Source organism: Lutzomyia longipalpis, chromosome 2, assembly GCF_024334085.1.
Source record: "Lutzomyia longipalpis isolate SR_M1_2022 chromosome 2, ASM2433408v1".
In the NCBI taxonomy this organism is placed as follows: Eukaryota; Metazoa; Arthropoda; class Insecta; order Diptera; family Psychodidae; genus Lutzomyia; species Lutzomyia longipalpis.
In genome coordinates this window covers 8,116,203-8,140,512 of record NC_074708.1, presented here as the reverse complement: position 1 = coordinate 8,140,512, position 24,310 = coordinate 8,116,203, and the positions used below count along the sequence as shown (strand labels likewise).

The following is a 24,310-nucleotide window of genomic DNA, read 5'->3' as shown; positions in this document are numbered from 1 at the left end:
AAGAACTGTCGAACATTAGAAAATAAAACGTCAGACATTCAAACAAAAAATGAATATTAGAAATTGATCAACAATAAAACTTAATCGCTGAAAAAGAAGCGAAAAACGTTTAAAATTAACAATTAACGTTTGAAGAAAAATGTCAAATGTTTATTTAAAAAAAATCATAAGTTGTTTTAAATCCATTTTCAACGTAAATAATCGAAAGAATCACAGCTAAACAAAAATTTAGATCCACCCTTTTGAGCAGAATTTTGGCTACACAACCCTTGGATGATCTGAAAATTTTACCTTTATTTTCTCATAAAAAAACATTTTTCCAAGTTTTCTTTCGAAGAAATTCAATTCTTGAAATACTTTTTGGATCTAAACAACCGAATTGGCCACTGTGTCCACCTATAGATCCTCCAAACGCCACAGAGGTCATAAGTAGCCAAGTTTCCCCTAAATAAGTACATTTTTATTCTTTATAGCCAAAAGTTCTTTCTGTGAGTGAGGGGCAAATATCTCAATGGGTTTCCGTGTGCTATTTATGAAGAGAAAAGGATTTTATTTTTGGGGCAAAATCTCTGTCGCATGGTAAGGTCGCAAAGAAAAGGAGGAGAAAATTGTTTAGCAAGTTGTGGTTTGGATTGTATTATACCTACACAAATTACATGGAAAGACAATTTTCCCCCCAAAAGATATTCGACCCCATCCCACGGGGGAGTGGCGGGGGGCCAAAGACGAAACCACCCGCCGAATAATTCAGCCAAATGCGGCTCAAAAAGGAAAATCGCTCATAATATTGTGTTTCGATTTCTTTCGTTTGGTCAATATTCTGCTTTATGCCTTTGTTGGATTCCTGATGGGGGTAGTGGCGGGGCTTCGGCGGGGGGAGGGTGAAAGTGGGGCGTTTTTTTTCCCTTGTGACAAACAAAACGGGATGAGGATGGGGGTGGGGGTGGAGGAGTTCCGAATGGAAATTAATTGAATCTCTTCGCATTGCGAGTTTCCTCCCCCGGTGAGGGGGGATTTCATCATCTGTGAAAATTGTCCTTCCCTTCTGCAACCACCACCCTTCATGTTATTGCCGGTCCGCACATAAAGTCCATGTAATGAACTTAATGTGTGATGAGGATAAATTATTATTATGTGGCACACACACAGTAGGATGTTGGGTTAGTGGGTCAAGTTGGTCGGCGCAGCATCAAGAAAATATCCACGAGCGTCTATTGAGAAGTCTCCGGCAGTGCTTCTCTCTGGGGCTATCCTCTCAAGAAAATCCCCATGCAGAGTACTTAAAAGTCCATCATTCTTGATTTCCTATTATGTGGAATCTTGGGGCAAAAATTAAAATATATAGCGATCGCATGATGTACTTGGCACTGCGTGTAATGGAAAAATAAACTGTGGGGGCCTCGTATATGTATATATGATTAAATGAGATTGGAAAATATCTAAAGATAGGATTAAATGAAGAGCCAAGAAATTAATTAAATTAATAAACGCAATTTCAAGAAGAAAATTATTTAGAAAAAATTGGCAGGACCAATAAAAATTATTTTAATTTTTTCGTACATGTTTTTAAATATATATTTTTTTAAATTCATATCAAGACTATGTATTAGATGAAATTAAAATGTTATTTAATTCATAAAAGTTTGATAGGCTTTTAAAATTTGAAATTTAGATAGAAGACATTTTTTATTTTTTTTTAATCAAACTTTATTGAGCTGATAAAAGAGATAAAAATCTTTAAAAACTAAATAAAATTTTCAATTAATTTTCTATGAATATTTGTTGATTCCTTAAAATTTAATTTAAGAAATCAAAAAATAGTTTTTCTGTTCTTTAAAATCTTTAAACTTCAATTTGATCAACTCGAATTATTTGCTTTATCCTCGATTCCTTCATTTATCTCAAAAGAGTGTCTCCTACAAACTATTCTAAAGAGCTAGATTTGCGGAAAATGAAGAAAAAAGCTGCAAAAAGAAGCGACACAGACACCATCATTTTCCTCCAATGTCCTACGGATTTTATTGTAATTGACACAAAAGGGGCAACTAAAAGGATTTTCTGCAATTTGCAAAAGTTCTCATCCACAAAAAGCACATAATTTGCTCTTGTCCTATCACCACTATATGCACATCTGCTGACAATTTTCCACGTGAATTTCCACGCCTTTGTGCTGGTGGAGCAATTTTGTGAATTTTTATAGACTGCCTCAATGAGATATGCGAAGATATTCACATATTTCCTTGTAGAAAAAAAATTAACTGGGAGGGAAGGGGCGGTTTAAAAAAAAATAATTTCCATGCCAAAGGACTCACTGAAGTGTGTGACCTTTCCACCACCCGAAAAGCTATACCTATCCACCCTGTTTGCCGAGAGATAGTAGATTTTTCGCTACAGGAAGAGAAAAAAGTAATTTTAGGGCAGCACATGCCACAACCTCCCCAGGGAGGAAGGGATGAGGGTGGATTTTTTTTTCTTCACTCAAATTTAACACTGTCATATACTCAAAAATTCTATTAAGCCGATTGCCACGGAAAAAAAGAAATCATTTTCCGCCTTGAATTTCTCTAAATCAGGCGGAAATCAATTTCCATCGACTTTCACACAGCTCTGCCGTCTTCATTTAATACAATATTCATCCCTCAATGTCTCTCATGCGATGGAGATCAAGAATAGAACAATCTCATATTCACCTCTTGGTGTGTTCATTGAAGTGAAATTTGCCCTCTTCGGGGATTCCCCAGAGGGCTCAATGTTGTTATGTGTTATATGGGGGCTGAAGGAATTGGCAACATAATTTGCACACGCACGAGACGATTGCAAAAGGACTTCAATGTGGGTGGGCAACATTGGGCAGATGGGGGAGAAGGGGGCAAATGTGAGTGAATGGGGATGCTTTTGGTTTCAATTGTGTTTTGGAACTTTGGTAAAGTGGATACCTCAGCCCTGGGGCGAAATTCCATTTAACCCACTCACCAGGAGAAATGCTAACCGTGGGAACTTTTTAACAAAAAACTCCTGGAAATTTGGGAAATTTTGGAATTTCCTTTAATTTTATTTTGTCTATTGAAAGTTCCATTTCGAAAGGCCTTTTTGGAATACATACCTAACATATGTACATAGCACAGCTGAAGGATTGATGCGAAGAATTTGGACTTTGTATTGTGCTTTTTGTGGAAGTGATGGAAGCTATTCAATTGAGCTTTCATACAAATAATGTTAATGTTTCATAAAGTGGTATGAACAAATACTCGAGAAAATTGTTGAAGTTATTTTAATTAATTAATTTTAATAAAGGGATTTTTTAGTTCGTTTGGTTGTAATTTGTTTTTCAAAAAGTTTGTAATTTTTGCGATATATATTGAAGCTTTCAAAAGCTTTTTTTCCAAACAGTATTTATCAAGAGTGAGTTGTAGTATAGAGTTGGAAATGAGGTTGACCTCAAAATTGACCTAAAACTCAATTCTACGAGGAAATAAACGACCCCCACTTTAAAACCAATCGCTTAAAAAATTAAAAGGATTGATTTACAATCATTTAACTATTTATTTCCCAATCCCCAATCCTTGTCAATTATGCAAAAATTCAAGTGGCAAAGTGCAAAGTAAAGTTTCCAATAAACCTGCTATTTTAAGAGATTCTTCTCGCTTTTCTCGTCTTCACACTGATATTTCCCGCATTTAAATTGATGTATTTTTGGTGTTTATTGAATTATTTTAAAGTCAATTAGATTTATGGGGTGAATTGGTAATTTGTGGGTGTGAAAATTGATTTTTGATTAAGCATTCGTCGAAGTGAATTTAAGGGCAATTCTATAGCATCGCTTGTCATGGCATTTTGGGAGCTTTTTTGGGAGGTTCATTTTTTGTGCTGAAATGAAGGGAAAACTTCCAACTTTTTACCACCTCCACAAGTTTTTAAAAATTCATCAGAAAATTATATTTACATGGGAAATGGGTTTTTGGGGAAGTTCTTCTTTGCTTTTTGGTGGCGTGCCCTTTGATGTTGTTTGAAACAATTCCAAGACTGCACGCCTCGAAATTCAATGTGGCTCATTGAATATTTTTCACAGAGGAAGGGAATCTTTCAGAAATCTCAGGTGTTCATCAATAATTCATCGCTCCTGCGAATACTTCATTCCACCTGATTCATGCTATGAATGGTAATATTTGTTTTTGGCCTTTCACTTTCACCCCCAATAATTCGTCTGCCACCTCCGTATACACAAAGTGAATCCTCCCTTTGTGGGGAGGGGGTGGGTGACTTCTCCAATCGTACGGAGATTAATGTGGTGCGCGTCACATTCCACAGTAGAAGCTGTGAGAAGATTGAAGAGATGCCTTTAAAAAAAAAAAAAAAAGAACTCACCCACCCAAGCAAATGGGTAACACCAATTCCATTGACTCACGTCTCTCTAAAATCTGAATTTCCGACGGATAAATAGCCATGGCTCAATGGGGGATGCCGGAGGGCACACAAAGATGTCCCAAATATAGCGCATTGTAAAAAAAAAAAGTGTTTATTGGAAAATTTGGGCATTCAATGTTCCCTGGACCGTTGAGACGAATTTCCGTGTTGATTTTTCATCTCCTTTTTAACTTTTAAAAAACCATTCGGTTTCACTCTCAAATTTGCTGAATGACCTTTTCTTGTTCATGCCATTTTCAGGGTAACAACAACAACAACATAAAAAACTTTTCACCCTCATACTTTGTGATTTTGTGTATTTAGGACGAAATGGTGAGCTTTTGTAGAACTTGGAGAGCTTTTTTTCCTCCTGAAATTGCAGCTTTACTAACAAAATGCATGAAATATGAAAATTGTTTGTCGAGGATAAATCCAGACTTAATTTTAAACTTTATACGCGGGGGGTTTTGGCTAAAAGCTAGCTTATTTGTAAAGTTGAATAATATATTAGGGTTGAGAAGAAAATTGACTTTTCTTCTTATAGAAAAGTCTAATTGAATCTTTAAAAATTAATTTTTAGAATTGAATTTATTTATTTTAGGGAAGTAAATGAAGGATTTTTCCATGATTAAACCCATGGTCGGTACCTCTGGTGACTTTACTTTGTTAATTTTGAATGGTTAAGAAATAGAAAGAAAGCTTTCATTTCCATAAAGATCGAACCGATAGAACTTTTCAGGTAAAATATCAAGATTTTTGTTTGAAAATTGACATTGCTGGCAAGTCTTAAAAGAAGATTTTTCTAGAAACTTTTGTGATTTCTTTAAGATGATTACCTTTCACATTAATTAGGTAAAAAGGCTCAGCAGAAAGTTCTCAAATGAGTACAAAGAAAGAAAATTTGTAAGTAAGTTTTCTTCTCATTTAATTTTCTTTTATTAAAATGAATCTCCATGGGCGTTTTTCCAAAATTTCCCATCATAAAACATCACTAAAATTCTGCTTTAATCTCAAATAGAGTTTAAGTTATCGTTAAAAGCTCAAATTGTCTTGACTTTGCACAATTATTCGGGCATTGTGTCTCATAAAGTTTGAAATGAGTAAAATAAATTTATTTTATATCAAAAAATCCCCATCATTAGTGACGATAAGTATTCTTGCGTATTTTCTTGGCATTTCTATTTTGAGATTTGAGGATTATCGTGGGTGCGAGTCCGTTGTTTTTGTCTCGAGATAATTGAGCTCATTCCGGTGGTCGCTGAATTGTTATGAGCTCCTGCGGCCAACAAGTGTCTCAAAAGGGGTTAAATTCGTGGTTACTTTCATCTCACAGCTGGAATTTTAATTTGAGAATTTCTGTGGGCTTTTTTCTTTTATTTTAGAATTAGTGGGAGATTTTTGTGGGTTTTTCCTCCCAGAGCTTTTATATGTGTGTGGGAGGGAGGAAAATGAGGGTGGAGAGCAATATTATGTAGAAATACTCACGACAATGAGGTTTCGTTTGTGAGTGACAATCAATAGGGTTCTCCCTAGCCCATGGTTGTTAATAATTGAGGAGATATTCAATGGCTGTTATTACTTTCACTGCGCCACAATTTTATTTTTTTTCCTAGTTTGTTGTTTTGTCCTTCTTCATTTGAGACCACCCTCTCGCATAGAGTGGCATGTTTAAATAATCTATTCACGCACTTATCAAGGACAAGGCAAATGCCCCAGGAGAAGGACTCACCTCTTTTGGATGCTTTACGTATTTTTGGTAAATAATTCAGACGACACACAACCGCCACTATCACCACAATCTGCACGTGTTTTATCCTCAGGGTATACCTATCGTCCGCAAGAACCCTGTTGAATGTTAATTTTCAATTAGAAGCACTTTGTACTGGAAATTCTTGCACGAATGTAACGTGTTTGAGCGCAAAACTCACAAAAATTCAACACTTCGGTCTTCTCCTAAAGTTTAAAAATTAAAAGAATTCATTTCACTTCTAAAAATTTCTGCAGGTGAGTAAAAAGCTCTTTGCATTCTTTGTGGGAAAATTCGTGGAGGCAAAGTGTGAGATGCGAGACTTGAGAAGATCTCCACCGAGACGCGCGCTAAAGTGAACGCCAAGAGACGACGCCAGCAACTGCTGACGAGGAGTGTGTTTATGTTTTTGGACCACCGAGCAGTGGAATATCAGTCAGCAAGCCAACGAATTGAAGGAATCAACCGTCGCGACGCCGAAGCGCCTGCGTCGTGCCAACACACTCTCGCAGACGGAGGTGGAGGCGAAGATGTACTAAAATGATGTCACCACCACGATTCGCTAACAGGTCGCCAATTTTCTCTGTATGTGCTCCACACGCCGTGATCATCATCGTGGCGCACCGGCGTGCTCCGTGACGTCACTGCCAAGGAGCGAACTCAGGGGTCAAGCGGTCAGCGGAGCTTATTCTCCACCAAATGGATTACCACCAACACTCTATAAATAGTAAGTATCAAAGGGAATCATTAAGAGGGATTATATAGCAGATGATGGCCCCTATTTAAGTATGTTACTTTGCTGAAATATCTCACAGAAAAACCATCCCTGTGAGGAATTTCTTATTCCTCACAGAGAAAGGATAAATCAAGGATAAAGTCTTAAACACTCCTTTTGATTTTCTTCAGCAAGAGGATAAAATATTGAGGTGAAAGTGGATGACATTGGGCCAAGGACAAAATAAAAGCTTTTGCAATATATAGAAAGGAAATTTTCTTATCGACTTTAGGGGATGATAACTCAAATCAGACCTTTTGCATTCGATTTTACTTTATTTAATAAGGAATATAATGAATAATTTCTGTTCATGAATAATTTTTGAAGGGCTAATTCTCAAACAAAATTCTTGAAAGTTTGCAAAAGAAGTTCTCTCTTTTTTTGTAACCCTTTGGCGTTCTTTGGGGCATCATTGACCTAAATACGAATCATATTAGATTTTACTGTAAAATCGGTTTATTATTTTCATTTAGTCAATAAATTTTTGATTTTTTGATCTGTTTCGGGTAATCCTTTTCATGTTCCTCAACTATATACATTGAAAATTTGGTAGGAGCCAACGTATTTGGTGTATGGCATCGAGTATTATCACCAAAATATAATTAAACCACACGATACACACCACATCACTCAAGCCAAGAGAGCTTTAGGAGTTTCTGGTCAGGAGGAGAACGTGCCATCGATGGATGAGGTGCAGTTTTGGCAGGACGAAAATTGTCGCTTGAGGTTCTCTCTCTCTCGAGAAGGGGTGTTTGGCATTAATTAAACATGAGGAAACATTAATTAAAGTGGTTTCCATGTTAGGTGGGTAATATTGAGTAGATTCAAATTTCTCTCGCATGTTATTCCTCATTAATTTCCCAGAAAATCTCTTCCTGAATTTCACGAGAAACTCTATGTGGGACATTTCGTGTCAATTTTCACAGTGATTTGCTCGTCTTGAGAATGAGTTTACTTCTTTAGACATTTTTTTTAAAGCAACAAATCCAATAAGATTGCAACTGATGTTGTCCATTTGGTGTACCATACACTTCAGTTGCCGCATAGAAGAAAAATGAAATTGAAGTATTTTTCTCACATGAACGGAATGAGGAAAGAAATACAAAGTGACAAGAAGTTGTGTAATTGCATTAAAATTTCATGGAATGTTCTATTATTGTATATTTTACAAGTTAGTGGAAATCATGAAATGCATCCCAAAGCTCCGAAAGCACAACACAAAGCTCACACCATGAAAAGTTTTCCCCAAAAATAAACATTGAGTAACTTTTCAACTATGTTCTTTTCATGTTTGAGTTTGAATTGAAAAACATTGCTGACACGAAAAAGCCACACACAACTCATTCCATTTTTTTTTCCATTGACAGTGATCTCTAAAAATAAAGGACATAAAAAAAACATTCAACATATTCCTTTAATCTACTTTTGCATGTTTTTTTTAAACATCCACCGAAAGATGAATTTATTATTGGATATTTTTTCAGCAGATGAATTTAACAATTCCGCGAGCTTTTGGAGTTTATTTAAAAAAATAAAAACTAGCCAAATGGATTAAAAATTATTTGAAAAAAAATATAAACCAAAAAATAGAATGAAATTCATTCATAAACCATATTTGATTGAAAATTCAATTAATTTTCCCACATTGACTATAGTTATGAATACGAGCAACTGATTTTATTTACACATAGCGTTGATTAATGATATGCAAATATTTCCAATTCTCCGCCGCAGATTTGCTGAAGATTAAACTGCAGCTCCAACTTCATTGCGCCCCAAGGGACTTTCCATGCAGTATATATAACAAACAATCCGCAGATTTATCCTTTCATTTTCAACATTGAAACCGCCAAAAGCTCCCACATTATGGCTTTAATGCAACTTCACAATATGGAGATAAGTAAATAAATTAAAATTCCTTCCATAATAATTATAATGGATCTCTATTGTCCAGGAATGAATGCAGTATTTAACCCTTTCACGTTTTTTTGGTTATACGTTAACTAAAAAAAGTGAAACATTTTATTTTCTCAAATTGTAATGAATTTAATTGTTTTTTTTTTCTCCAAATTAGAAATGCATTGAATTTACGTAAAAAGAAGTCAAAGAAAACGTTCTGACTTAAAAAAATATATTTTTTTCTTTTTTACGGGTTTCATCCAAAGGATAATTTCCCCGGCTTAATTATTGCAGAACTATGCTTTGATATACATAGTTCCTGAACATTTTACGACCACAAAAAGGACAAAAAGACATCCCCAAGGAATCATTAAATCAGGGAAAACGAAAACATTTAACCTTTTCGCGTTCTTTGGGTCAAACGTAGACCAAAACGTGAAACATTTAATTTTTCCAAATTTTTATGAGTTGTTATTGTTTTTATTTAAAGTTAGAATTGCATTAATTTCACGCAGAAGAGATCAAAGAAAACGTTTTGCCTGAGAAATGTTCTCTGTGAGCATCCATATAAAATAAAGGCATACACTATGACGTCATTTTGTGAATTTATGAGCAAATTTTGATGAATTTTCCCATGTGAAAAATTGGTAAGTCTGTCTGACATTTCCTGATTCACTTTTAATCCTTTGTGCAATTTTTTTGTCTTGTGTGTTTCCTCAGATGAGGTCAATATACCACTGAATAAACTCCTTTTAGCATTGAAAACTTTCCTGAAAAATTAAATGCTGCTGTGCAGAGAGATGTCTAGTCTGTAGCATTATATTTTCTCTATCATGTAATATGCCTTTTTGTTGCGGAGAGTGTGTCGCAAAAGGACCAAAGTCTTTTGCAAAAGAGGATTTGCATGGCAAATTGCAAAATGATGTTTGTGCGAGAAATTGCCTTCAAAATTTGCAATCTTGCTTTTTTTTGCCCCATAAAAGTCTTTATGTGAGGTCTTTTTTCCTTCTTCTTCTTCTTGTTAAAGAGATATGGGAGGAAATCTGTTGCATGAGACACATGTGTGTGGGGAACTTTTCCATCCAAGTTCCTTCCCCTGGCGTGTTTGAGTTGTGTTTGCAAAGTACACGGAGGCACTCTCTCTCCTCCACTCGTATGACGAGGGGGATGGTAGAGCATTATTTATTTATTTACACTGAAACCGAATATGATGTGAGAATAGTAATGAGAGGTTGTCTGTAATAATGCGTGTTTGGGAAATAGCTGGGAATTTGTGTGCTCCCCATCTTCTTTTAGTTCTTGCGCACAGAGGAGTTTTTGAGCTCTTCATTGCGTGTGTCGATTTTGGGGATTTTGATTTAGAGATCTCCGTGTCTATCAATATTTATCCTCCCCTTATAAATTGGGGTGCTCCATACGGGAACATCTGTTTGGAATTTCTCCCCTTACCGCAGTTGGGGTTAATATTGCGAAGATAATCTCGCAGGTATCGAGCAAAAAAAAAATCCTGGGAAATGCAGCAATTGAAAAAAAATCTATTTGCTTCCAATATAAAAGCCAGAGGATATTGTGGTGGGAAATCGATGTGGAAGAACACAAAAAATGAATATTAAATGTTTAATTCAGAGAGTTTATTGCTTTTATGGTTCAATAGAGTTGAATATCATTTACACGAGGTAAATTGTCGCTTCGCTCCAATTTACCTCGCCCCGCTTCCCGGGGATTTGTTGCGCTTCGCGCAAGTTTTAGAAAGAGAAAAATTGTGATGAAGCATGCACTTATCAATATCAAAAAAAAAATGTAAAAGGGAAGAAGTGAATTTCACACAACATTTATGGCGCCAATTTCAAAAAGTAGTCAAAAAAAACATGAATTTTATATGGGGGCTATATGAAGGGGGGCTCTGGGGGGAAAATGAATGCCGTTGGTAAAAACCGCCTGGTATCAGTAGTCTCTGTACCAAATTTCATCACGATCGGACCAACGGTGTGGAAATGCATAGATGAACAGGAACGAAATTTTAGAGAGACCTTTCTTTATTATATAGAAGATAGACCCCCTACATTCCAACTCTACAAAAAAAGCTGAAATTAGTTATTTTTTCCCCATACGCTCCTTGCAACATATGAGGACCTTCGTACCATCCTGGGAATAATAATTTAGTATATTTTTTTCATTCTTAAAAATTTATTCACCGCGTGGTTTTATGGTGATATTAAAATTTTAATATCTTACAGTATCGATTTCATATATATATTTTCCACCCACACGGATGGGTAAACAACACTTCGATGGTGATAAAGTATAACGCACACATCATCCACATTATAGGGATGAGCGATATATAGCCAAAATGAAAGGATGATAAAATGAAATTTTGTAGAAAAAAATGATCCTTTTTATAGAATACAAAATTAGTCCCAATATTGCAGAAATATTACAAAATTTTCAAATAAAAAAGTTGTTGATGAATTTTAGCACCTGAATCCAAAATCCTTGCACAAACTACACGTGTTTTGTAAAGGATGTGGCTTTAATTATACCCACTTCTATTGCAAGTGCCTGCAATAAATTGTGCAATGTGGAATTGCAATAAAATCACTCCTTATCTCTCATTCTCACCGAAATTTCCCTTCTAAAGCACACGTGCTGGAAGGACTAACAAATGGTGGTGGTGATTCTGTATCAAAGCTCCCAGAATGTTGTCTCAGAAAACAAAGGAGTATAAATGGTGGCGAACGTTGGTGTACAATGTGGTTGGGAAGCTTCTGTGGGCCACGCAACACAGGGTTGGTTGATGCTCCAAATATCCCTTCAACCCCTTCGCACACACACATCTTGTTGAACAGAATATATAGAATTAATTTAAAACGCATTTTACTGCTGTCGTAAAAATATGTAATTATAAATTTTCTATAGTAGAAAATTTAACGACTTTACGTATTTGTGGAAAGGATTTAATGTTTACCACTAATATTGATTTTTCTCACAGAAGAATTAATATTGTTTTACAGAAAGTAATTAAATGAAAGAAAGAAAATGTAAAATTTATCCTTTTCATGCGGCAAAGAGGATAATGAGACAGTTGAGTTTCAATGAACTCTCTATAATGTGACTGTAATGATGAAAAGAAGCTAAAGAAGCTCATTATTTAGTATTCTGTGAATTTATTAAAGATACAGTTGCAACATTTGGTACTTTTTCATTAACTCATCAGCATTTTCCGAGAATTTTTCTTATAGAAAAATTATCGCTCATTTAGAAAAATTAAAGCTGAATTCTCCAACAGAATTTAAATAAGGAAAACCGTCAGTATTAAACATAATATAACCAATATCGTGGCAGGATATAGCTATAAAGCGATAATTTGTATGTCTAAACATCCTAAAATTTAAGACCTTTCATGCTTACTATTTCTTTAGAAATAAAAAATATATATTTATGACAAAAGCTACATAATTTTTAACTTTATTTTTAAATCGTTAAACATTAGAGAAGTTAGAAAAATCAAACGTTAGAATTAAAGAATTATTTATTCATTCAAAATGTCAAAAGAAAATGTAAAAAGAATGTCAAAAGATGTTGAAAAAACTTTCAAAAGAAATGCCAAACTATAAAAAAGTAACGTCAAACGTTAGGAAAAAATTTTAAATGTTAAAAGTTAAATATAAAACATTGTAAAAAGAACAAAACATTTCAGAGAAAGAATAAAGTTTGAATAGGAACATCAAATGTTAGAAAAGTGCAAAGAAAATTGTCAACAAGCTTTAAAAAAAAAGTAGGGGAGAGCGGGGCTAAAAAAGTCACTTAAGGGTTTAGAAAAAGCTCAAAATATCATATTTCCCAAATAAATAAAGCAAAATGCATAGCTCATTTCTATAGGAAATTTACTGCCCTACAACTCTTTCTCAGATCATTTTGTTCTATCTAGCTAGGAAATATGATATTTTTGGCTTTTTCCAAACCCTTAAGTGACTTTATTAGCCCCGGTCTCCCCTACCCTTAAATAGATTTAAAGCAAGCCCCAGTATCGTATCCTTTCTACCATATCCTATCCACTTCTTTAAAAAATTCCCTCATCCCTTTGCTAGACGAAAATTTCAAAGACTTCCAATTGATATAACAAATAGGGCAATTTCGAGTCGATATGATAAAAACGAGAAGCAGTAAATCGTCTTGAGAGTGGTTGTCCACTTCAATTTGTATCAAAGAGCTCAAGTACCAAGGAAGTACATATTTCATTTTGCTGAATGCCCGATAAAAAATGCAGAAGTGATTGAGTATAAAGGTGTAGTAGGGGTCAAAAGGTCGGTGTGCTCAAGTGGGATGTGTGTGTGTGGAGGAATCCCTGAGATCTTGAGCACGTGATGGGGAGCTGCTCGCGGGGTAATCTTTCTGGTGTTGCCCCCACACTGAGGATTATGTATCCAATTCCCTTGACTGATGGTAGCATTTATTTACGACACTAATTACATAAAGTGTGTCTACCAGAGGGTTGGCGGCAGGAGGGGGGCAGAGGAGGCGGGTGACACACTCTAAGGGGGCGCGCATACAGCAAAATATGGTTGAATTTCCATCAAAGTCATGCAAAAGTTTAAATAGAGACGTCTCCTCGCACCGCCATTCGAGATCAGCAACTCAAGAGCGCCTCTTGTGTGACTGGATGAATTAAGATAGAATTACTTAGTCGTCCCCAATAAATATCCCCACGAGGGATTCCCACACATGATGCCACACGGGAATGGGGGGTCGTGTGTGATGAATAATTTTCCAGATTGCCACACTCTATCGCCCTTAATCCAGAAGTTGGAGTACTTGTGCGGGGAGGGATGATGGGGAGGGGGTTGCCTACTAAATTGCAGAAAGCCACCATCACACATTTCTCCTCATCTCTACCATCAACTGTTGCTCTCCTTTCAAACCATCTGCAGCGGGGGAATTCATATCCTCCTTCGCACGCTCACCCCTCAACAAATCTCCTTGAGAGCGCAATTTTCCCTTCGCAAGCGTGTGTCCTCCTCCGGGCTAAGAAAAGACAAGATGATAAAAATGGCCCCATCAATCTTTCACTCACCATGGGACTCATGCCATACAGTGAACTCTTTTTCCCACAACCACCCCCTTCTGATCCATACCCCAAACCCCGCGCAAACGGATATTGATCCACCAAAGCAGCAAAACATCCCCCAACGAAGATTTGTCATTTCAGTATCGAATTCTTTTGCTGCTTTTCTCTTTTATTTTCACACCCTTATTCAGGAGGGAAAGTGAGAAAAGTAAATACCAACAAACGTTACAAAATTCCCACAAATGGTTGTGAATAAATTGCGGAAAATCTGCAAAAAAAATGCCCCTACAGGTAATTCGCAAATCTCTCATTTCACGCCGTAAAGTACTTTCTTTCTCAAACCCCCCCAAAATTAAATCTCGCATTCAAATGAATCCACCCACTTCTGTGTAAAATGATATGCTTAAAATCAAATTCCAAAAGTGTTATGATCCGGCAAAAAGCCCATAGAGAAATGATTCGGATGTTGTGGGAAATGTTTGGAAAATTTGCACGCAGTAGAACATTGATGGGGGTTGAAGAGAGAGTTGGAGAGAGGATTGATGAAGAAAAAAATAACAGAGATACTAACCAGATACAACTCTTCATGCCTCGAGTGATGATGATAAATTACCCATCATGCCTCTACAAGTAGGAAAAGTGTCGCAAAAGTTGTTACAAGTTTTGTGATTGAAGGCTTTGATAGGTCCTCTACTTATAAACCAATATTTCTGCTTATTTTTACATTCATTTAACTGTGAATAATTTTTATAAATGAATAAAAATACTTTTTAACGACTTTTTAACCCAGATTTTCCAATAATTGCTTTATAGTTTTGGAAAATATTTTGTTAACATTAATAATAATAATTGAATGCACTAAAATGACATAAGAATTTTAGAACTTCTTGTGAAAAACAAGAATTTCAGTTGAGACTGTTCTAGACAATTTTGAGACTGCAAAAACTTGAAAAATTCTTGGGAATATCTGGGTTAATAATATTAACTTAAATGGGTTAAAAATACCTTTAAAGATCAGAATGAATAAATCAGAACAATAATAAATTACTTTATTACTTTACTTTGTTGTTTTATTTAAGTTCAAAAAAACCCATAAAAAATATTTTTAATACCTTTCACCAAGAGGAATCCTTACGGTCCAGAAAGGATTAATAAGAATGATTTTAGGAGTCGAAGTTACAAGAATTGAAATTTGAATCACAAAATAATCGTTTTTATTACAATATTAATCTTATATATTTCAATGAATCCCAATTTTTTTTCCACTACAGCTGCTTTTTTTAAATTTTTAATTTTGCTCAATTGAACGCAACGGCACATTGTATTATAAATACAAAAACTCTCTCATTTATTGGAAAAATTATCTCGGAAAATTCAATAAACATTCCATTTATGGTCCAATGTACAAATTATAAAATAACTTCATCCCCCATGTGGTTATAAAAATAATTTAATATTCATTACATGCTAATAAAGGGGATTTTTGCTGCTACATATTTTAATCATGCTATATATGTATATAGCATGTGCCATTGTTAAAATTATGGAAATCGTTAAACAACATTTAATAAATTTTTCAGCACCCCGATGCATTGTCCCAGTGAGATATTATTGTGGGAAATTATTGTGATTTTTAGTAAGTTTAATCATTAATGTATAATAAATCTCAATAAAGCTATTTTGTGTTGCGCTATAAAAAAAATGAGAATAATTTCCAGGAAAATATCACAACACTTTTAATTGCATTTCAACACTGGGAATGAGTGTAGGAATTACTTTGATGACAAAGAGGAGTAAAAGAAGCTTCTCATTGACCTACTTCTTTCCGCTTTGCAATGTCTTCTCCATGGTTGCCTTTCAATTGGCATTAAATTAATCTTAATTATTCACCAGCATGAACAATTAAAAAGGGATTCTCATGGGAATGCCCTGCAATTGATTGGGCTATAGTCACATCAATCATTAATAAATATATTGATAGTGTGCAAGCTTAGTTAATCGTTATGATTGATTCTCTAGCAGGACATCCATCAAGACGATCAGGACATGTGCTACACTCTATCAATTTTTCATCAAGAAAGAGGAAATCTGAGTCATAAATTTCGCATTTGTGGTTGAATAAAAATAAATAAATCTATAATTAAATGACTTTAAAATTAAGTACCTTCTTAAAAGAATTTATAATTAATTCACTTAATTCAAAAACTAATAATAGAAAATGTATCAATGACATCTTTTTCGTGATTCACAAATTGAATTGAAACTAAAGACTTTGCTTTTAAAAGACAACAAAAGATTCTTTTTTTAATGTTTTTTTTTTTTCCATTTTCTTATTTATATCTTAAGGGGCACTTGAAAGGTCTCTGGACAGTCTGAGCTTGGCATACAAGAGAGCTCTTCATTGAATTATTATCACCAAAAGAAATCTAATCAAACTGGAATTTTGCGCAATTTCCATTCTTGAGTTTACTTTGCACGAATGTTGATTGAGTGGATTCGCATGAACTTCAAAGTTCTCAAAGAAAAAAACAATAAAAGGCCCCTGGAAGGTGCAAATCAATTCAGTTGTCAGTTTGAATTGTAGAAATTAAAACGGAGTTAGGGAAAATCTGTGTGCGAATATGGAATGGAAATGGGTTAGTTTATTACAAGTTAAAAATTAAGTTTACAAGTTTAGAATTAATTATAAAAATGACAAGATTTTAACACTTTTTTGTAGACCTGATGAAAATGGAATAAAATCTTCGAAATATCGTACGAAAAATTGTTTGAGAAACTGCTAAAGGTAGTCAAATTAAATGAAAGCAAAAAGACTTTTTATTCTGGAAAAATCAGAAAATTGGTGATAAAATCACGCCTCAATGTGCCTAATTTTTACTTTAAATGCCGTGTTTTTGCAAAATATGAAATAATCATTTGAAGAACGAACACACAATGTTTTATGTGATTTTACAGGATAGTGGGGATAGTGCATTGTGGGCATAATTTTTGGATAAAACTTTCTGGATTATTTTCCGTTGATTTCGTTGAAAGATCAACAATCTCCTTCATTTAGGCTTTTATTAATTTTTTCTGCTCTTTCTTAAAGATTTTTTGTGGATATTTTAAGAGACTCAAAATGAATAACCTCCCTTTGAATTTAATTTTCCTGAAAGTAAATTTCGCGCCTGTAATTTTAAGGGCCTCATTTTTTGATCAGATAATTAGGATTTTGGTCAAAAAATTCAGATTTTAATCAGGTTAATGCAAATTCTGGTCAAAAAATGTTCAATTTGGCCAAAATCGTAATTTTCTGATCAAAAGATTTAATCCATGACTTGAGTAGAAAAGGGAAATAAAATGATCTTGCTTATTTTCCCGACAAGAACTTTATTTCAAATGATCAAAAACAAAATCCCCTAAAATATTTAATTCATTCTCAATTTAATCCAGGTATGATGGACAGTATTATCCCCTAAAATGAAATTTTTCGGATCAAATTATTTCATATAGAGATTACCATTTCAATTTATTTATCAAAATAATATTTATGCAACAAAATCCACCTCAGAAGCATTCAAAATTAATTAATTGCATCAAATCCTCCTGTTGTGCCTTTTATAGGTATTCCAATGTGCTTTTACAGCTCATCTATGGATCTATGCTGTGTGCAGTTCATTTGGACCAGGTGAGATTTCGTTGATAAATTCGATAATGTCGAACACTGAGTGAATTTGAGAGCCTTTCTGCTGTACGATTAACTGTCCCGCTTCGCGCTTAATTACATACACTCATGCTATATTTATTGGAACAAGTGCTTTTCGCAAAATTTGCACAAAATCATTCCGCATGAGAGAGAGAGGGTTAAAATCAAATGAAAAGCGAAATATATCAACAAAATTTCCCGCACACAAACACTCTCAACTAAAGCTTGTGAGGTAATTTGATTAGATGTTACACGTTGGTGGTAGTTTTAGCATATTTTATTGCATACACTACGTCACCTTGATAAGAGCAGAGAGCTCTCAATGAGCTCCAAAGAGAGCTCATTCATTTCAGACAGAGCAACGTGGACAAAGTGTCAGTAAAAATTTCTTCGCGTGTGTGTCTCTATTCGAGCAATTTTTTTTATTTATTACGTGAAAGTTTAATAGCACCTCTGAATTAAAAAAAAACTTGTGGTTTATTGAGTAATACACCTTCCCCCAGAAACTCCTAAAAAAAAATAAATTCACTTTCAAACTCACCCACGGGGCAATGCTGCACATCTCCCGGCATTTGTGATTGTGTCGCGGTGTTTTATGGGTAGCTGCTGTGCTCGTCGTGTGCAATGCCAAAGTGTCGGGGAGGTGCAGGAGGAAACAAAGGTGTGCTAGCCATCTAATAATTTAAGGATTTGGTGTCTGCGTTGGACCGATCGCGATGAAATTTGGTACAGAGACTATTGATACCATGCGGTTTTCACTAATGATATTCATTTTCCCCCCAGAGCCACCCTTCGTAGCGCCCCCATATAATTTTCACGTAATTTTTGCTAATTTTTGAATTTGGCGCCCTTTTTGGTACATTTTGCTCAAGAGAAAATGAGATGGATGCATTTTACCGCTATCCGTCTCCCTCACACATTCAGTTTTTCACAGTTTTCTCGCGTTTTCCGCCGAATTTTCCGGGGAAATTGTGTTTTTTGTAATCAGGAAAACACTTTTGAATTTTTGGCATCAAAAATCCCAAAAGTCATGAAAATCCATTTCCGGGAAAACCGAGTCATGTAAAATCCCCAACCGTCAAAACTTTCAAATTTGTAACCCAACCGTCAAAATTTCCGCGGGCGCCAAATTTCGCACAGAGCAGCTTCCCGGGCTGTGGGAGCACCCGTAAGTGCCCCAGGAGCCCCAAACATGGGATTTGTGAGAAAAAAAAATGGCGGAAAAACAAGAAAAATCGCATTTTTGGAAAAACGAAAAAAAAATGTTCGTTAAAGTTCAAACAAACATTTCACGCATACACTCGAAAAAACTCACCTACACAAAATGCCAAAGTGAGAGAAAGGTATTTTTCTCATGCCATCTCGTTCATTCAGATCCATCCGTGAACGTTGATGCCGACCTATCCGATGCAATTCGTCGCATGCAACCAGATTTTGGCGCGCATTTAAAAAGGGCCTTCACCAACTCCACAATTCGCATGAATGACGCCACTCGGGGGCTCTCACAGGAGATTGTTGATCAGACATTCTTCCGAGATGGTGGCAGTGACGTGTAAGTGTTGGTAATTTGTACAGCATGTGTGATGTTACCTAATATTTTTTTTGGCAACGTAGTCTGAAATTCCAGCAGATGCGGAGAGAGAGAAAATTCAATTTTATTACTTTCATTTCGTAGGCTGATAAGAGATAAAAGAAAATGATTAAATTACATTTTTGGGGAAAGATTTTTTAAAGACTTGTTTTCATATCACGTAGGGGAGAATGGGGTAATCAGTCGTGAATAAATACAATGAGAATGTTTTTTTGAATTTATCCAATGAAAAACAACAAAAAAAAACTTTAGTACATTTTATGCTTGATTAGAAATTTCTTTGCTTGAATTTAGTACTTTTGGGCTTGATTTTAGTTTGACTTTTACTCCTCAATCAGAGGCTTTGTAGGACTTAAACCGATGAGTTTTCTTCGGCGTGAAATTAGTACTTTTTAGGCTTAAAAATTAAGCTCTTTAAGCTCAAATTTTCAACTTTTACGACTTTAATTTAATATTTTTAGGAGTTTTCTTTTCAATCTGAATCTTCTTGCCGAATGATCAGATTATGTATTATCAACAATCCAAATAGATAAACAAACACCTCTTAGAATTTAGAATTTATTGAATTTAATGTCCAATTGAGACATGATTTACTTGATATGCTCATACATTGAGCTTAGCCCCCTGAGAGCCCCATTGCAGACGTCTCAAGAAAGTCGAAATGTTAACTCAAAATGAAAATTAGTGAAACAAACCTTATGTGAAGCACCACTGTATTTTATTTTCTTCTAACAGAGATACATTTTAGCAGAATTCTTTTCATTTTCTCAAGCAAAAAAAGTCATATTCCAGTGACCAAGAAATCCTTGAAATGATTGGAAAATTTCAGAAAAAGGCCCAAGAATATTCAAAATTCTGCTTTTAACTTTTTTGGGTTTGTTGTGACCCAACACAACCCCTTATTTTCAATACATTATATTCAATATCTTGCGCCTAAATTATCTCTAAAGTCACCCTAGCGACATTCTTCCTCCTTCGATCTTCTCACTTGTAAAAGACTATACCTTGATACAACATTAGGGGTAAATTTCCACAGCGGATGAACCCCAACAGATATGACCATATATGGTCATATCTGAAAGATGAGAATTTACAAAAAGGTAAACTCCCACGGTCACCAAGAGCGAGGTGACAGAGTTTTCTTGCCTAATTGATCAAGATGCGTGGGAAAGTAGCAGCATGCCAGATGCTGCTATCGGAAGGGATAAAATTCCGGGAAGGTGCGATCTAATGTTTGGCGATCGCGCCGCGATAGCGGGGGTAGATGCGTTGAGGATAACCAATGGGCAGCTGCCACCTCGCGTCTCTCGCAAGGGTAAACTCTCTTTTTCTTGGAATTTCGTCATCTCGAGAGTAGAGACGCTCCCTTTTTCCTGGAATTTCATCAGATAGAGTGTTGAGACGGGAGATAGGTGAGGGGGTGATCAAGTTAATAAAAAGGGCTGACGCCCTCAATCGGGCCAGACAGTTCAGTTCAGTGAATTCAGTTCGATCAGTCAGAGCGTGGCCTCGGGCCACTGGCCAGTCGATCAGTTAATTCGGAAAGTCCATGTTGGGACGTTTTTGAATAGAATCAGGTAGTCCAAGTTGGGACTTGTGAAATTTATGTAATCTAATATAATAAATAACGTTGGAAGTGAAAAAAAACCCAAGTGTATTCAGCGACTCGACCCTAGGCCCGCTTCCAGCGTCCATCATCCAGCGCACAGGACACGTTGTGGACACTTCCCCCAAAAATCCACAACAGGTTCAAGTAATCGCAGAAAATAAAATTTACATATTTAACTTAATTAACGGAAAATATGCTGGATTTTAGGGCAATATATATACATAAATCAAGTGAATTTGAGAGAATGAAAAGGACATGTTGAGCATAAGAGAATGTTAATTTCTAAAACAAAATGTGAGGAACAATTTATAGGGAAACATTCACAAATTTTTTTTTTTTTTGGAAATATTGTTTTTAAGTTAAATCACTCTTAACCCTTAAGGATCTTGAGGAGTCAAGTGACCTTAAGGATAAATTTTTATTGTTGATTTTCTCTCGGGAAAATTCTCAAAGCTGTTTGAAATTTTTAATTAATTTACAAATTAATCTTTTTTTATTTAAACAATTTTTCTATTTAAAAAAGCCTGAAATAATTCCAAATTATTCTTTTTTCAGGATGATTAAAAATCTCCGAACGTCACGAAGTGAATCCCCACGATTGATGGCCATCGAGGCAGACATGCTGCAGGATATTCTTGTTATCTTCGTGGACTTTGGTGCCCTCTCACTTGAGTGCGAATACGAAATGGTCAACAGTGACATGATGAATCTCCTTCCTGTGACCAGCGATGGCCTCCTCAATGCCACCATTGAGAGTACCCGTGCACAAGGACGTGTGGGCTACGTCATCACCGGAGATTCGCTGCAGGTGAATAATTTTGATCTTCAGTACGAAATTGGGCAGATTCACCTGGAGGCCATCTACACAAAATCCCGCGATAAGTTGCACAGCCGCAGCACGCGGAAGTCCATCGAGGAGACAATCCTCAAAGGAGTCCGCCGGGACATTGAGAACTACTTCGAGGGGCAGCTACGAGAGAAATTGGACAATGTTCTGCAGGATGTTTCGCTCAATCAGCTCTTTGGGGAGAATGTGGATTTAACCAGGAAGTACGTGATGCGATCTAAATCACGCTCAGACTTTGCCAATAGCCTCGTGGATACAATCCTGGGGGTCATCCGTAAGACAATCAGCTCAACGGGGCATTCCCAAATTGGAATTGGGAATTTCAAAAAATCCTTCAGGTACCCCCAGAACGCCTTGAGCTTCATTTGGGGCTCCTTCGAGGCAACTCACGGCAAGGCAAGGAATTTGTCCACAATTCAGCGAACTGGGGACTTTTCAGTACACGTTCAGGGCTCCATTGTGTCAATCTTTGGATCGCTTGGTCTTAGGGAACTCTCGGTGAGAGCAAGAAGAATTTCTTTTAAAGGCATTTTACCAACTGATTTTAAAACTATTTTTAGTGCAATTATGACCGATATCGTGCCAAAGTTTGGGGCATTGGGCCATCTGGGAAAATCTTCATGACTGCTGGAAGTAATTCCGCCAAATTGAAACTCATTAGCAATGGCTGGATCACTAGTATTGAGGATATAAGCAACATTATCGATTTGGACTTCAGATTGAAACTTGAGTAAGATATTTGAATTAATTTACAAATATAATTAACTCAATGAGAGCATTAATTAGTCCTCTTGTTAACCCTTTAAGGACAATTTAGGAAATATTCGAAAATAATTTTTTTGTGTTTTTTCCAAAAATGATTTTGGTTGAAATTAGTAATTTGTTAAGCACAATATCTCGATTTTATAATTTTTCTTTTTTCATCCTCCTTGATATTGAGAGTCTTTGGCGACTTTGGATTCATTTTTTGGTCGTAAAATGTTCAGAGGCAATCGAGACGTATTCCTTCAGTGATTACGAATAAATATAATATTAGGGGTAACTGGGGTAAAATGGTGAATTTGAGAAAAAAATAAAAATTAATAACTCAAGAAACAGTGAGAGCTATTCTGTCTAATTTTGTTAGTAGTTGCACTTCATACCCCTGCCTAAGCCTAGAAAGTTTCATAATAATTCATCCAATATTTTGGCTTTTATTTGAAAAACAAATTTTTCGAACCTCAAAGTTACTCTGACCACTCAACTACAAATTCAATTTTGGCGAAATTCTCTGTAATATTTTTGATCCAAATGCATTTTGAGACAGAGTAACTATTGCTAAACACGAATCTAATCTGAATTTTCCGAAAAAATTTTCCGAGTTTTCCCGAAAAACACTAATAGTAAAAATTACCGCTTGGGGCAAAATGGTGAATTTGGTGTTTTTTTTAAAATAACTTTTTAAATTTTTGAAAAAATAATTTCCCTTAATTAGTATAACTATTATATACAATTTGGGATGTTTAATCACTTACTATTACCAATTTTTATAAACTAAAAAAATAAAAAAAAAAGGCAATTTCTTAAATTTAACATTTTTTAATTTTTTGTATTTTTTTATTAAACAAAAGGTTTAATTGGTACACAAATCTCTCATTCTCAATAGATATTATAGTGCCTTGCTAAAATAATTTCATTAAATTAAGATTAGCGAGCAAAAAACGCAATTAACCGTTTTACCCCAGGATTTTTGGAGCAGGCAAATTTGGAAGGGTTTGGAAAATGGCTTGAAAAAGCATTTTCCCATTGAGATAGAGAAATATCGTTGGAGACAAAGTTGTAACCCGGAAAATTTCCTATAAGATAGTTCTCATGGGAAATCTCAAATATTTCCACGGAACTCAGGAAAAATTATCTCCCAAAAATTCACCGAATTACCCCAGTTTCCCCTATTCAATATGAGAAACTAATTAATTTAAAAAAGAATTGTGAAGAATTTTACATATAAGACGAACTTATTCTAATGTTCCTTAAAGGGTTAAATTCCTTTTGAACAATTTTTTTTCAATTATGAATTATTTAAAAAAAAAATCATGAGATATTTTCAAAGTTTATCATAATGTTCTGCCAGATTCTAAACCCTTGATTTATTTCTTTTTTATACTTTCAGTAAAATCCGCGTGGAAATCACTGGTTTAGGTGCTCTCAATGGTTTAGCATCGAAAATTATGTCATGGATGGCATCCCTCATGAAATGCGATATAATGGAGCTGGCAGAGGGGAAAATAAAAGAATTCATCGGCAATTATATTGGCATATCGATGTGATAAAAAATCATCCTTTTCAATGATATTAAATTAAATATATTTTTGCACAATTCAATGCAATTTACGCTTCAAATAAATGCCACCTCTATACCAATTAATTGATCGTTTTTTTTACCAAACTTATTGGAAGTTTAAATAATTCTTGAATTTAGAGTTCCTTCATGGATGAAATCACTAAAACCCCTCACAATCCGTCAACTATGGGCTCTTCTTTATCGCAGAATGCGATCGCAGAGAAACTATTGAGCGCATTCAGCATAATTTATGACACCATAAAAAAGAAAGAAAAAATGTAGCTGACACCAGAAAAAAACTCTTTAGAGCATCACATATTGGGATAGAAAAGGAGGTTTGTTTCAAGCAAAAAAAAATTGAGTTT

At 35.2% G+C, this 24,310-nt stretch overlaps 2 protein-coding genes across 3 annotated transcripts in view; both read left to right on the top strand.

Annotated features, from left to right (window-relative positions):
- LOC129789069 (39S ribosomal protein L3, mitochondrial) overlaps positions 1-24,310 on the top strand; it is a 227,469-nt gene that overhangs the window by 183,842 nt on the left and 19,317 nt on the right. The window lies entirely within an intron of this gene.
- LOC129789045 (uncharacterized) lies at positions 16,440-24,029 on the top strand. Of its 2 annotated transcripts, XM_055825662.1 has the most exons (6): positions 16,440-16,529; positions 17,497-17,560; positions 18,953-19,130; positions 21,334-22,123; positions 22,186-22,355; positions 23,775-24,029. In XM_055825662.1, exons 1-6 carry the CDS (start codon positions 16,515-16,517, stop codon positions 23,929-23,931), a joined length of 1,374 nt encoding a protein of 457 aa, XP_055681637.1. In that variant the 5' UTR covers positions 16,440-16,514; the 3' UTR covers positions 23,932-24,029. The 2 variants fall into 2 exon arrangements, with proteins under 2 accessions (XP_055681637.1, XP_055681638.1); XM_055825663.1 differs by lacking the exons at positions 16,440-16,529; positions 17,497-17,560 and adding an exon at positions 17,936-18,304.

Bases quoted from the DNA above. Each gene is read 5' to 3' on its own strand.
- LOC129789045 (XM_055825662.1), top strand. The intron at 22,124-22,185 runs GTGAGAGCAAGA...AACTATTTTTAG, and splicing joins TTGGTCTTAGGGAACTCTCG to TGCAATTATGACCGATATCG. The intron at 22,356-23,774 runs GTAAGATATTTG...TTATACTTTCAG, and splicing joins GACTTCAGATTGAAACTTGA to TAAAATCCGCGTGGAAATCA.